At 39.4% G+C, this 15,502-nt stretch overlaps 1 protein-coding gene across 1 annotated transcript in view; it reads left to right on the top strand.

Moving 5' to 3' along the window:
• The window catches only part of DIAPH2 (diaphanous related formin 2), a 980,877-nt gene that overhangs the window by 713,661 nt on the left and 251,714 nt on the right, over positions 1-15,502 (top strand). The window contains exon 25 of the mRNA XM_068961943.1: positions 9,712-9,876. Coding sequence (XP_068818044.1) covers positions 9,712-9,876 — 165 coding nt within the window. The remainder of the gene's footprint in view (positions 1-9,711; positions 9,877-15,502) is intronic.

Genomic DNA, 15,502 nt, shown 5'->3' on the forward strand with positions numbered 1-15,502 from the left:
ATGGGGAAACAATGGAAACAGTGGCTGACTTTATTTTCATGTGCTCCAAAATCACTGCAGATGTGACTGCAGCCATGGAACTGAAAGACCCTTGCTCCTTGGAAAAAAGTTATGACCAACCTAGACAGCATATTAAAAAGCACAGACATTACTCTGCCAACAAAAGTCTGTCCAGTCAAAGTTGTGGTTTTTCTAGTAGTCATGTATGGATGTGAGAGTTGAACTATAAAGAACCCTGAGCACCGAAGAATGATACTTTTGAACTTTGGTGTTGGAGAAGACTCTTGAGAGTCCCTTGGGCTGCAAGGAGATCTAACCAGTCCATCCTAAAGGAAATCAGTCCCGAATATTCATTGGATGGACTGATGCTGTAGCTGAAACTCCAACACTTTGGTAGTCTAATGTGAAGAACTGACTCATTGGAAAAGACCCCGATGCTGGGAAAGATTAAAGGCAAGAGAAGGGGACAACAGAGGATGAGGTGGTTGGATGGCATCACCGACTTGATGGACATGAATTTGAGCAAGCTCCAGAAGTTGTTGATGGATAGGGAGGCCTGGCGTGCTGCAGTCCATGGGGTTGCAAAGAGTTGGACATGACTGAGCCACTGGACTGAACTGATGGGAAGTGTTCACAATGATTCCCACAGAGTATATTTTTTAAGAAAAGATTAGGTATAATGATCTTTTTTATTATTGTTATTGATTTTAGTTATTCTGTCACTGCTACTATTTCTGCTCTGTGTCAAACACCATTTTAAGGGATGGTGATGTTACCAAACTTAAGGTTTGGCTGTTCGCCACTCCAAACTCAATAATCATGAGGCAAATGTCAATAGAAAGGAGAGGTGCTTTAATCAGAAAAGCTGGCACTCTGGGAAGAAGGTGGACTCATGTCCCAAGACCATCTCCCGAGATTCACCTTGGCAGTGACAGTTGTTTTTTGTTTTTTTTTTTGTTTTTTGTTTTTTTTTTTTAATTCAGAAGATAATTGCCTTACATTGTTGTGTTGGTCTCTGAATTACCAACAATTACCTGAATCAGCCATGCTATACTGTGTGTTCAGTCACATCTGAGTCTTTTTGACATGAACACGAGCCTGCCAGACTCCTCTGTCCTTGGGGTTTTCCAGGCAAGAATATGGTAGTGGGTTACCATTTCCTACTCCAGGGGATCTCCTTGGCCCAGGTAACAAACTTTTCTCTCTTGCCTCTCCTACATTGGCAGGCAAATTCTTTACCACTGCACCACCTAGGAAGCCTGAATCACTCATAGTTTTTCAGTTGATAAGTTGTGCCTGACTCTTTGTGACTCCATAAACTACAGCACACCAGACTTACCTGTCGTTCACTATCTCCCTGAATTTGCTTAAAATCATGTCCATTAATTGAGTCAGTGATGCCATCCAACCATCTCATCCTCTGTCTCCCCCATCTCCTCCTGCCCTCAATCTTTCCCAGCATCAGGGTCTTTTCCAGTGATTCAGCTTTTGACATCCGACTTCAGCAGCAGGGGCCAAAAATACTGAAGCTTTCTCTTCAGCACCAGTCCTTCCAATGAATATTCAGGGTTTTTTTCCTTTAAGATTAACTGCTTTGATCCCCTGGCAGTCCAAGGAATTATCTGTATGCTCTTGGGTTAAATGAGAAGGTAAGGAGGAGAGAGGTAAGAAGAAAAGGGGCTGGGACTTCTCTGGTCCAAAGGCTGTCCAAGGGACTCTCAAGAATCTTCTCTAGCACCACAGTTCGAAGTCATCAATTCCTCAGCACTCAGCCATATGTATGTGTGTGTGTGTGTGTGTGTGTGTACATATATATATATATATATATCCTCCCTGTTGAACCTCTTTCCCCTCCCCTCTAGGATGTCAAAGAGCACCAGGCTGAGCTCTTTGTGTTATACAGCAAGTTCCCACTAGCTATCTGTCTTATACATGGTAGTTTTAAAAGGGGAAAAGGAGGAAGAATCTCAGTGAATAATCAAGGCAGGCAGTTGGGTTCTGCATCATTCTCCATCGTGTGCAGACTGGTTGAGTCTTTCTTCAGATGGTGTCCTGCCTGCATGATCTGCCAGCAGGATAACTAATGGAGCAGTTGAGGGTAGAGAGCTGGTCCTTCTCTAACTACTTAATTCTTCATTCTCACTTCTTTTTATCTAGGAAAAGAACCAACAGGTTAGGCAAGATGTGGTGTGCATTCAGGAGAGCATGAATTAGGAGTTAGGTTAAATGACCTAGTGATCTCATCCCTGTAGTTAGGTTCTTTTAGAGGAGAACAGAAATGCGTAAACAGAAAAGAGCTGTTTTCAGAGAGGCAGTGGTCAACAAGACAGACATGGTCTACTCTCTTCAGCTATATTTTTAAGTGAGGAAAATTGGCAATGAACAGGTAAATAAAAAAAAATGAGAATATCACATAGTGATAAGTTCTGACTCAGAATGAAATAAAATAGGCCAAAGTAATAGTGATGAGAATGGACATTTCATATGGGAAGGTTGGGAAAAGCATCTCTGAGGAGGTGATGATTGAGCTGAAGTTGAATGACCTGGTGAAAAAGAAACATTCTGAGCAGAAAGAGGAGAAAGTGCAAGGGCCCTGGGTTGAGTATGAGAACTTGCTAAGCACAAAGAAGAGAAAGAAGGTTAATGAGTCTGGGTATATCACTTAAGAGGGAGAATGAGATGAGATTAGGTTGCAGAGGTGGGTAAAAACCAGATCATGTAGATCCTCATAAAGCTTGAGAATGAAATTGGGTTTTGTTACAAGTATCATGGGAAACAACAGAGGCTTTTCAGGAGAGGATTTACACTTGAGACACCAATAGAGTCCATGAAAAATAAAAGGTAGAGATGACAAGCAGGCAGTTGATTATAGAAGTATCTCAGAGGAGAGACTGGGGCTACAGGTATAATAGGGAGTCATCAGTGTAGATGGTATTTCAAGTCATGAGAATTGCTGAGGTCAGTTAGGTAGACTACAGCCAGAGGACTCAAGACCAAGCCCTCAGGGTCCTCTAACATTTTATGAAGTTGTCAGAGAAGGAGAGGAGATAAGAGAAAAATATTTTCAGCATGAGGGTGTGTGTCATAGAAACTAAGAAAACAGGCTAAATGTTTCATGTGGGAGAGACATCAAAAGGAGGACAGAGGGGTGAATGTTAAATTTGGCAACGTGGTCATTGTCATTATAAATAATACATTTCTAGCATATGAAAAGAATATTAAACTAGTATCATGCAAGGGATTATCATGATGTGTAACTCTAAAGTGAAAGTGAAGTCGCTCAGTTGTGTCTGACTCTTTCGACCCATGGACTGTAGCCCACCAAGCTCCTCTGTCCATGGGATTCTCCAGGCAAGAATACTGGAGTGGGTTGCCATTTCCTTCTCCAGGGAATCTTCCCGACCCAGGGATCGAACCCAGGTCTCCCGCATTGCAGGCAGACGCTTTAACCTGTGCGCCACCAGGGAAGCCCTGATGTGTACTCTCGGGGAGGAAAAATAATTTTTTCTCTACCCTTCTGAGCAATTGACAGGACCCACCCCCTGGTCGCTCTGTAATGAAGACAGAATAACAAGAGAAAACTAGATAGAAGTGAATAAACATGTCTACCTCATGTGTATGTAGCAGATATGCAGAAAAAAATGAGAAACTCCCCAAAGTAGCCTAAGGCACCAGCTTAAATAACCACCTTCAGCTAAAGGCAACTTCACCAGTGATACTCTTGATATCCTTGATTCTCTGGTGATTTAGAGTTATCCTTCTCTTCCTGGTGGCTCAGCTGGTAAAGAATCCGCCTGCAATGCAGGAGACCTGGGTTCAGTCCCTGGGCTGGGAAGATCCCCTGGAGAAGGGAATGACTACCCACTCCAGTATTCTAGCCTAGATAATTCCATGGACTGTATAGTCCATGGGGTCACAAAGGGTTGGACATGCTGAGTGACTTTCACTTTCACTTTCTCTTCCTGGTCCACAGAGGAACACATCCTTAACCAGTGGAGATTTCCTTTATAAGTGGAAATTTCCCTTTCAAAAGGGTAACTTTAACTCTTTTCAGAGCTTTTCCTCTGTCTGCTCTTTCTCAATCAGCTCAAAATAATCTATGCCAAGGAGACATGTTTTGAGATGGTATATTCACTGCATTCTAACCTTAGATGGATAAGTGCCTTTTTTGGGGGGCAGGGAATGTAATTTATTATGTTTACAGTTTCGTTGATAAAATGAGTGCCTTTTATCTACTTTTCACAACTCTAAAAATTGAAATAGTGGTATTTCTCTGCCTTTTTGATAAGGTGGTTTGAAGAATGTGCAACATAGTGTATTGTAAATAGCAACAAATGCAAATTAATAAGTAGAATTGTTTGTAATGTTAGATTATAAACTGCTTTGGGGTCTGGATTAGGTTTTAATGATCAGTGTATGGAGCACAGTGCTTAGCAGAATACTAACCAGTATCTTGTATCTAGTAGCTGCTCAAAGAAAAAGAAAATTTTAAAAATGACTGAAAATAAAGAAGTGGAAAGAAATGATGGTGTCTAGTTCTTTTTCATCTGTAGAATCCCAAGTAGGATTTGGTGACAGGGTTGTGATTGTGAAAGATTTCAGTACTGACTCATGCCCTCCATCCCTTTTACAAAGTAATCACTGAGAAGTGAAGGGCTTGGAAATTGGGCTGCTCTCCAGTTATTAATTCTAAGCTGCAGCTTTCCCAGAATTTTTCAAATTTTCTCACTGTGGTATACAGACAGAATTTCTGAAATCAGTTTTTCTTCTAGGAGAACAAATTTGTGAAATTGTGTATCACCACATGGGCATATTTTAGCTGGCAGAAAATTGTGTTATGATAAATGGGAAATGTACAGTTTTTTGCCTTTTTTTAATCTTTAGCTTTTTCTTCATGTTGTACAGATGTTGAGCCTTCTGAAGTACACATGGTTTAGTACCTTGCTGCAAACAGGATGTAAGTAAGTGACCTTTGCAAAGCGGGTGTTCTTACCAAGTGTGGCATGAGTCTGTTTTATTTAGGCAAGAGAGACTAGAGAACAAAAATTTCACTTTCATTCTGTGGCAAGGAATAAAGAGAACTGTCTTATTTCTGTAGCTCTCAAACAGGATGTTCCAACACTCTCTTAAAAATCAAACAAATATGATATTCTCAGAGGGAAAATCAGGTAGCATTACATGCAACCCTTTTGTTGGTAAAAAGAAAGGAGAGTAAGTCAGAAATGCATTAATTCTTCCAGGTATATTGACAGCAAAATGGACTTGAGGATTGAAATATTTAACATGACTCCTTAGCAAGGAAGAGGTTGACGTGTAGCTAATATGAATGCTAAAATTTAAGTAGCATAAGAAGGAACCTAGGAAGGGGGGCATCTCACTTTTAAAATCCTGCTACATCCCTTAAATGTCAGCTGCAAAGTAATTTTCCAGAAATAGTCTGATTTCCCTACTGACTTCCATTGTGAAACTAGAGCTGTGTTCCCATGGAAAATAAATTTGGCCCCAGGTTGTAATAAAACACACTGAAGAATTCAGAAAATTTTATAAAATCCAGCATTTCAAAAAGACACAGTTATCAGTACCTGATAAAATAATGCTATCACAAAACGTGACTACACTGTGCATGTGCGCATGAATGTATGCATACTAGGTCGCTTCAGTCATGTCCGACTCTTGCGTCACCTGACTATAGCCTACCAGGCTCCTCTGTCCATGGGATTCTCGAAGCAAAAATACTGGTGTGGGTTACCACGTTCTCCTGCAGGGGATCTTCCTGACCCTGTTGTTGCTGTTGTTCAGTTGCTCAGTTGTGTCCAACTCCTTGCCACCCCTTGGACTGTAGCACACCAGGCTTCCCTGTCCTTCACCATCTCTCAGAGCTTGCTCAAACTCAGGTCCATTGAGTTGGTAATGCCATCCAACCATCTCATCCTCTGTCGTCTCTTTTTCCTCTTGCCTTCTGTCTTTGCCAGCATCAGGGTCTTTTCCAGACCCTGTAGTGGGTCTTAAGATAGCACACCCAAAACTGTACTGTTATTCTTTTTTAACAAGTCACAGTGATGGGCTTCCCAGGTGGCACTAGTGGTAAAGAACCTGCCTGCCAACACAGGATGTAAGAGATGTGGGTTTGATTCCTGGATCAGGAACATCCCATGCAGGAGACATGGCAACCTGCTCCAGTATTCCTCCCTGGAGAATCCCATGGACAGAGCCACCTGGTGGGCTACAGTCATGGGGCTGCAAAGAGCTGGACACAACTGAAGCGACTTAGCACACATATCACGCAGTCTAATACCTTTACATTTTAAGACATTTTGCTTCTGTGGTGATTATTGATTGTTAATACACTTAACTTTAATTGTGAAAGGTATATTTGGTTTCCTTTGTATTTTTCGTGGTTAGTCCACTTACCTTTCTCTGCAGCATCCTTATCAATTAACATTCAAAAGCTTTTAGCCATAGAAGAAAGACCATAAGGAAATGCTCTAAAATGTTCACAACGCTTATTTTTTAGAAATTTTAGTTTACTGTTGTTCATATTTTTGAGTCACCTAAAGAGGTGATTTTCTATGTATCTTCTATAATCAGGAATAAGGTTGATGATTGCTTTCTATAAATATATACATAATGAGATACATTTCAGTTCAGTTCAGTTCAGTCACTCAGTCGTGTCCGACTCATTGGGACCCCGTGAACCGTAGCACGCCAGGCCTCCCTGGCATCATCAACTCCCTGAGTTTACCCAAACTCATGTCCACTGAGTCGCTAATGCCATCTAACCATCTCATCCTCTGTCGTCCCCTTCTTCTGCCTTCAATCTTCCCCAACTTCTGGGTCTATTCAAATGAGTCAGCTCTTTGCATCAGGTGGCCAAAGGATTGGAGTTATAGCTTCAACATCATTCCTTCCAATGAACACCCAGGACTGATCTCCCTTAGGATGGACTGGCTGGATCTCCTTGCAGTCCAAGGGACTCTCAAGAGTCTTCTCCAACACCACAGTTCAAAAGCATCAATTCTTCTGAGCTCAGCTTTCTTTATAGTCCAACTCTCACGTTTATACATGACAACTGGAAAAACTATAGCCTTGACTAGATGGACCTTTGTTGACAAAGTCCTGTCTCTGCTTTTTTTTTTTTTTCTTTTTTTTTTTTTTAATTTTAAAATCTTTAATTTTTACATGTGTTCCCAAACATGAACCCCCCTCCCACCTCCCTCCCCATAACATCTCAGTGAGTCATCCCCATGCACCAACCCGATTATACAGAGTGAAGTAAGCCAGAAAGAAAAACACCAATACAGTATACTAACACATATATATGGAATTTAGAAAGATGGCAATGACGACCCTGTATGCAAGACAGGAAAAAAGACACAGCTGTGTATAACTGTCTCTGCTTTTTAATATGCTGTCTAGGTTGGTCATAACTTTCCTTCCAAGGAGTAAGCACCTTTTAATTTCATGGCTGTGATCACCATCTGCAGTGATTTTGGAGCCCAGAAAAACAAAGTCTGACACTGTTTCCACTGTTTCCCCATCTATTTCCCATGAAGTGATGGGACAAGATGCCATGATCTTCGTTTTCTGAATGTTGAGCTTTAAGCCAACTTTTTCACTCTCCACTTTCACTTTCATCAAGAGGCTTTTTAGCTCCTCTTCACTTTCTGCCATAAGGGTGGTGTCATCTGCATATCTGAGGTTATTGATATTTCTCCCGGCAATCTTGATTCCAGCTGTGCTTTCTCCAGCCCAGCATTTCTCATGATGTACTCTGCATATAAGTGAAATAAGCAGGGTGACAATATACAGCCTTGACGTACCCCTTTTCCTATTTGGAACCAGTCTGTTGTTCCATGTCCAGTTCTAACTGTTGCTTCCTGACCTGCATATAGGTTTCTCAAGAGGCAGGTCAGGTGGTCTGGTATTCCCATCTCTTCCAGAATTTTCCACAGTTTGTTTTGATCCACACAGTCAAAGGCTTTGGCATAAATGTTTTTCTGGAACTCTCTTGCTTTTTCGATGATTTACCCATTTACACATCTGGTTCCTTTTATGCTTTGGTAGTAGTGGTTGTTGTTATGACTTTTATGATAAAAAGGTTTAAAGCAGTGATGTAATTAATTTTGAAACAAATACTCTTCTGAAATATACTGCTGTAAGTGTAGTCCTCGTATTACTGAACCAAATTTGGGTCCACTGGCCTGCACGCAGTAAAGCCAATCTACTGACACCAGGTTATGGTGAAGGACACATAGCAGTTATTGGTATTATAGGCGCCAGGCAAGGAGAAAGGGTCTGGGTGGCTTGTGCTTAACACCCTCAAACTCCCTGAAGGGTTTTTTAGCAAAGCATTTCTGAAGCCTGATTTTTGGGGGGAGGTGTCTCAGGGTATGTGATCAGCTCATGTACTATTCTCTTGGTGGGTTGATGGTGAAGTAACAGGGTGGTATCACAAGGGTTAATGTCACCAATCCTTAGACGCCAGTAGACCTGGGGGCTAAGTGCACAAGGTCATCAAGTAGTTAAATATCTTCCATTTGGTGGGGGGGTTTTAGCATTTGTAAAACAACTTAGGAAATGGGCAACAGATACTATTATCTAGGTGCTTCAGAGAGGATCTAAAGCAGAGAATAGGGTGAGGGGTCTGTCTTGGGAAGGTCTCGTGGTCCTACTGGGTTACACACTGCTGGCAGTTGCAGCAGCATCTGGGAACATTAGAATTACAGTCCTCAGGGCCTGGGCTCAGCTCAACAAGCAGCATTTTGGGTTCTCAAAAGTCGTTTGGGTGATTAAGGTTCTAGAAATACAGTAGAATGTCTCTCTCCCCCTCTCTCCCCTCCCTTCTTCTCCCTTTGTCTCCATAGTTCTTCCTCTCCTCCCATCTTTCTCTCCCTTTCCTTCCCCCTCCTCATATGGGATATATGTATATGTATATACGCACACATACAGATACATAACCTATATTCAGAATTCACTGAAACCTCTTTACCTATATAGAATGTGTATTTACTTAATACAGAAAATACATACTTTCCCCCTAAGTTTTTGCTGCTATTTCCTTTTACCTTATCTAGTTCATAAAAAGATATGAGGCAGTTTTCTGATGTCTGTACTTCTGTGCTTTCACTTAGCAAACATGTTTGTGGTTATACCTTAAATAGTTCTGCCTCATTTATAGATTTTCAAAGCACACTAAATGATGTAATGACTCCAGCAAGTTGTTATGGGCTGAATTGTGCCCCACCCACTCCAAATTCATATGTTGAAGCCCTTACCCTCAAAACTTCCAAATGTGACTGTATTTGGAAACAGGACATTTAGAGAGGTAAGTAAGTTAAAATGAGGTCCTTAGGGTGGGCCCTAATACAATATAACTAGCGTCCTGTTACGAAGAGATTAAGACACATACAACAAGGACAGAGGGACCACCAGGTAAGGACACAGAAAGAAGGCCGTCATCTGCAAGCCAAGGAGAGAAGTCACAGAAGAGAACAGATTCACTGACAGCTTAATATTGGATTGCTCTCCAATATTGAAGAAACAATGAGAAAATGCATTTCTGTTAAGTTACTCAGTCTATGGTGTTTTGTCCTGGTAATCTTAGCAAAGTAATGCAGAAGTATTTACAGAAATGATGGTATAATTCAATCTTAACATCTAATGACTGCCTTTAAGGTACTATGTGGATCATGTTCCTTAACAGAAAGCTACAGCTTTGCGAAGAGTGCCAGAGACCAGTATGAAAAACTATTCACCATGCACAACAACATGGTAAAGCTCTATGAGAATCTTGGCGAATACTTTATTTTTGACTCTAAGACTGTGAGCATAGAAGAATTCTTTGGTGATCTCAACAACTTTCGAACTTTGTTCCTGGTGAGTAATATATCTTAAAGTCTTGCAAGGCTTGTTGCTTTGGTTTTTAAGTGGTTTCTTCCATAAGAATTTTATTTTATGTACCTATGACAACATTGATTTCATGTTAGAGCCCTTTAACAGGAATTGACAGATATTTTATCCCTGTGACATGGATAAAAATTGTTGGCTGGCTTACCGTATAATGGGAACCTAAATGAATTATCTTCAACTTTAGGCACACATGGGAATTTTCCTGCTGGAATTTTATATAAAATGAATGAGTTGATACTCAAATGACCCTGATTCTTTAAATAGCATAATATTATAATTTGACCTAGCTTAAAAATTAACATCTAAAATCCTTTTTTACTCAATGTATTAAAATGCTGTTGATTGATGAACTAGTTTCTTTCATAGTTTAGATGAGAAATTGATTCTAAATTGGACGATATAAATCGCCTGGAATACCTAAAGTTTCTTGAAGAATGTGGGCTCTCCTTCTTCAAAATGTAACTCTTGGGGGAAATGGTAAATATTAGCATTAATTGGAGGTAGATCATCAGGGTGCCAGTTATGATGCTAGAGGAAAGCAACAACTTTGTTGTATAAATGCTGTGGAAATACTTCTTTACATTCAGTGAAGGCATAGTAAAGCGCAGTCTCTGTGATCTTTATGATCATAACATAAAGAGGTGCACAATAGTTGTATTGAACAAGTCCATTTTTTAAAGAAGGAATTCTAGCAATTATGCCCAGCAGGAGGATCTGTCAACAAACTAATTCATTGCAGCTTGAGGTATGTTTCTATCCTCAAAGCAATTATTTGCTAAATAAGGCTCTCTCTTTTAATTGATGGTGTTGGCCCCATTAAATAATTTGATTTTGGTGTCATTTACACAGTCTACAAGCTACAAACATACTTGTAGAAAACATTTGCTTTCATCTGCTGATTTAGGACATGTGACCCAGAGTACACCCCAGCTTTGGTGATAGAAGCTAAATGAAAAACTTTCATAAATATGATCATTTGTCTTATTTTTTATGGAGAATATTAGCTTAGTTTGGTCTTTGTTCTTTGCCACTTAATAGGCATGCATGTTTTATGTTTTAGTAGTAAAATGTGTTCTATTGTTAGAGTTATTTTTTTCAAAACTTTGAAGTTGTAAATATGGCATGAACATAGGAACGCACTCAGGTTATAACTACTTGAATTATTTTTGAAAAGAATAAAAAATCTGTTAAAAGGACTGGGGACTAGTAAACACACTTCAATTGACACATGGAAAAGAGAAATCAAATAATTGTTTGCATAGCATCAATGTCTATGGGTGAATAAAGAGATAAACAAATGTAATTAACATTGTCAATCTCTATGAAAAAGGATTTTGTTTTAATATGAATGGGATCCTACAACACTGCTTGTCATATGATGTGCCCCTCACCTCCCCAATACATGGACACAGAGTAAAATTTGCTGTACTTCTCATGTTGCAACATTTATTTAAAGACAGTTCTTCTGTGACAGCCTATGTTTAGTTTTATTATCCAGTTGCTTAGAAGACTTCCTAAGAGCTATAGTTAAATTATCTCTCAATCATAATTTTCAGAAGCTAAGGATATTAATGATAAGAAGAACTAATTGTATGTCCTGGTGCTCTCACAAATAAGCTATGTGGTTAGGTGAAGTCATTTATCTTTCTAGCTGGTTTGCTAGTTAGGAAATGACAGAATTACACTACTGATCTCTAAGAACTTCTTTCTTTTTAGAGTCTATGATTCATGGTGGGACTTTGAGAGAGAGACATTTGTATTACATACATAAACAGGTTATGTCTCTTTGTCTCCTGGCTTCACTGTGGGTATAGCTTGAATACAGGAAAATGATTTATTTGTCACAAATCATTCTTGTTGTAAATACCTGAAGTCCGGTTTTGTGTACATGGAAGTTACCTTCTTGAGAACCTGCTAAGAGTTTGGGAGCTTTCATAACAGGTGACTGCTCCGACACGGTATCTTTTGTCAGCCATTGCCATCTGTCCTACTGAATACTACTACTTCTATTTACAAATCCTTGTCAACTTCCTGGCATGAAAAGTAGGTATGCAACTTTTTAGCTGTTTTGAGGTTGGATTAGTCATATAACATCTCTGGGGTTTCCTCATTTATAAAAATATGGGTGATAATTCCTTCCATGTCTTCCTCACCACGATGTGAGAACCCTTCATAACCTATTCTGTGAAGATGGAGAGAATTACTAGTCATTCTTTGCCCATCCATTCAATTATTACTTGTTGAGAGCCAGCTTGATTTTGGTAATGCTCTAGTCAAGAGATGAAAGGAAGAGAATGGTTTCTCTCTATCCATGAGTGGAGGGAGATGGACAAATGCGATATAGTTTGATAAGTGCTGCTATAGGAATATATCAGGGTGCTATAATAATACAAAAGAGGAGCTGCCTAACCCTGCCAGAGCTGCCCAGAGAAGCTGTCAAAGAGAAAGTGACATTTAGGCAGTCTGGAAAAATCCATAGGACTTTGACAAGCTGACTTTGACAAGCAGGTTTAAGGGTTTTACACCTGACCTATAAGCCGAAGACTCCTAAATCAACATCACCAACTTCAGTCAATCATCTGTGCTCATCATGGCCCTGCTTCATAGTGCACTTAAAGTGATTTTACTCTCCCAGGGGAGGGAATAGCCCTGAAAGAGAGGCCAAAGTTGTCATCGCCGAAAGTTCCCATTTTCTTAGTGCTTTGTGTGTTTGGCCTTAGGGTTCTTGGCACTTAAAAGCATATTGGGCTATAGATGGAAACAATAAAATGCCAGTAGTGCTGACAAGAAAATAAGAGTTCTGATTCATGTGCTACCAAAAATTACTTTCAAATGAGCTCAGAGTTTCATCTTGGGAGATCTATTTGGCATGTATAGCATAAACAAAATGCAGAGACCAAAAAAAAAAAAAAAATCTTCCTGAAAGAGATAGCTTCTAAAGGATGGTACAAATGGAAATAAACATAAAGGGTTGGACATTATGGACTAAGACCTTTTTCAAAATAATGACATTCAAATGAATGAAAGCACAATTGGATAATATCTATGAGATGTTGCTCTATAAATTATTCATAGCCTTCCTATTATATATTACTCAACTAATGAGGATATTCTAGATGTTCAGTTGCATGTCCTATATATTGACATAAGGATATATGTAATTGGAAACATTTCTAAGTTCAGAATTAAGACTCTCTTTCTAGCTAGCTTCTCTGAGAGCAGGAAAGTTTTAAAAACTGCTTATTAATACAGGCAAGGTTAATTAATAACATCTAAAATTAAGTTGAATATTTTGTAGAAGAAAACTGAATTCCATGTTTACACAATATTGAAACATCTCTTTTGCTTATTCTCCTTTATGCTTCAGTCATTCTACTAGTTCAGAAGTTGACTGCACAGTCTTTTTTCTTTCGAGATATTTTGAATAGAATATTCAAAATCAGTGAACCTTATATGTTTCACCACCATGCAGTATCTTGCTTAGGCATAAAAATTAATTTCAGCTGTTGGGAAATGTTTGAGGCAAGTATTATACTTCAATAACTTTCATAGCTCCAAATAAATTATAGAAAATATTTCTTTTCTCTTTTAATTCTGTCAGTTTCCTGCTGCTTCTGTGTTTTTGTTTTGCTTTGTTTTTTAAAGAACAATCTGTTACTCAGGCACTCAGTAAATATTTATTGTGTGAGCATCCTCATCTACTAGAAATAGAGGAACAGAGCTTTATAAGATTATTAGATTCATTGACCTAACTTAAGAAAATGTTACTATTACTGTTAAGAATGCTAGCAGATTTCTCCTCAACAAAATAAGTATTTGCTACTGTTCATCTGACAATTAAACAGTTTTTTTGAAAAATCAAGGCTTTAACCATTTTTCAACACCTCTTAGATGACCATTAAAATGGCCAAGTGTTTGGAGGTTAAGTGATATCTATAAATCAGAGTTTTATGCCATTGTTCAGTCCTTTTGCTTCTCATGTTCAGTTGCTCAGTCGTGTCCAATTCTTTGCACACCCATGAACTGTAACCTGCCAGGGTCCTCTGTCCATGAAATTTTCCAGGCAAGAATGCTAGAGTGGGTTGCCATTTCCTATTCCAGGGGATCTTCCCTACCCAGGAATTGAATTTGCGTCTCCTGTATTGGCAGAAATATTCTTTACCACTCTGCCACCTGGGAAGTCCCTTGTTGCTTCTCCCTCCTAAATCTTTGGTCTTCACACATTTCTCTTCAAACCCGCTGACTCTACTTTAGTTCTGGCCCCGTACCATCTCTCAGCTGGTCTAGTACAATGATGATCTGACTGGTCTCTCTGCCTCCGTCTCTTACCATTTCTAATTTCTAATCCATTCCCCACATTATAGTCAGAGTAAAGCTTAAAAAACCAAACAAACAAGATAATGTTACTTTCCTGACTCAAGATTCTTTAATGACTTGTGTCCTCAGGATAAGATCAAAATGTTGAAAATGAAAGTGGGTTTCAAAAGAGTAAAGATTACCTTAAACCCAGACCATCCTAAGTTTGGCTGAATCAGCCATAACCACCGAACTTGAACTCTCCTCCCAGACTGGGAAAAGTCAAGTATGGACAGTATGAAAGCAGCAGAACGAAACAACAGAAAGTGCCTAAGGGGACCTAAACCTCTTAGAACAGAGAGAAATTTGGGGAGCACAGCATCAAAACTACATGAAGGCTCGGAGGCAAATGTATGATCATCATCCTGGGTTAATTGCTTCTGTAGTTAATGGCACCCCACTCCAGTACTCTTGCCTGGAAAATCCCATGGATGGAGAAGCCTGGTGGGCTGCAGTCCATGGGGTCGTGAAGAGTCGGACATGACTGAACAACTTCACTTTCACTTTTCACATTTATGCATTGGAGAAGGAAATGGCAACCCACTCCAGTGTTCTTGCCTGGAGAATCCCAGGGACGGGAGAGCCTGGTGGGCTGCCATCTAAGGGGTCGCACAGAGTCGGACACGACTGAAGCGACTTAGCAGCAGCAGCTAGTGCAGCATAAGGAGTTCGGACAATCAAAGTCACTCTTAATTCTCAGGGATGTTCTTTCTTCTATCTGAAACTAATTGTTCTTTTAAAGTGTAACCTTATTTGAGAGCTCCTTGTAGCCATTTTGGCTTATGGAGATTAGTTAATTTTGAGAAGCTCTCATTTTCCTCAAGCCATTTTCCTCTTTATAAAGCCTCAGTCATATCTGAATCTGAACTATAACTGGAAACCAAGGTGAATATCTGCATTTACTTAGACTCAAACAACTAAATTGATGACATATAGAACATTTTATTCATTCATTAAAGGCAATTTGCCTCTAAAGAAATGAGGATGAATTTTTACATAAAGGATTGTGCATATAATTCCTGATCCAAGAAGACTGAGTTATTTTGACATATTTTTAAGCCTTCAATTCACAAAGCACTTGACATTTAAAGGAAAATTTAGCACAATATTGTAAAAATGGTGGACTTATGTAAGAAACCAAATATGTTCTTTAACAAAGAAGAGTCTTCATCAGTAATATAAAATCTATTATGTAGAGTTCCATTATCCAAAATCTATTAGATGCTTCATAAATTGA

The sequence above is a fragment of the Capricornis sumatraensis genome, chromosome X (assembly GCF_032405125.1).
Source record: "Capricornis sumatraensis isolate serow.1 chromosome X, serow.2, whole genome shotgun sequence".
NCBI lineage: Eukaryota > Metazoa > Chordata > Mammalia > Artiodactyla > Bovidae > Capricornis > Capricornis sumatraensis.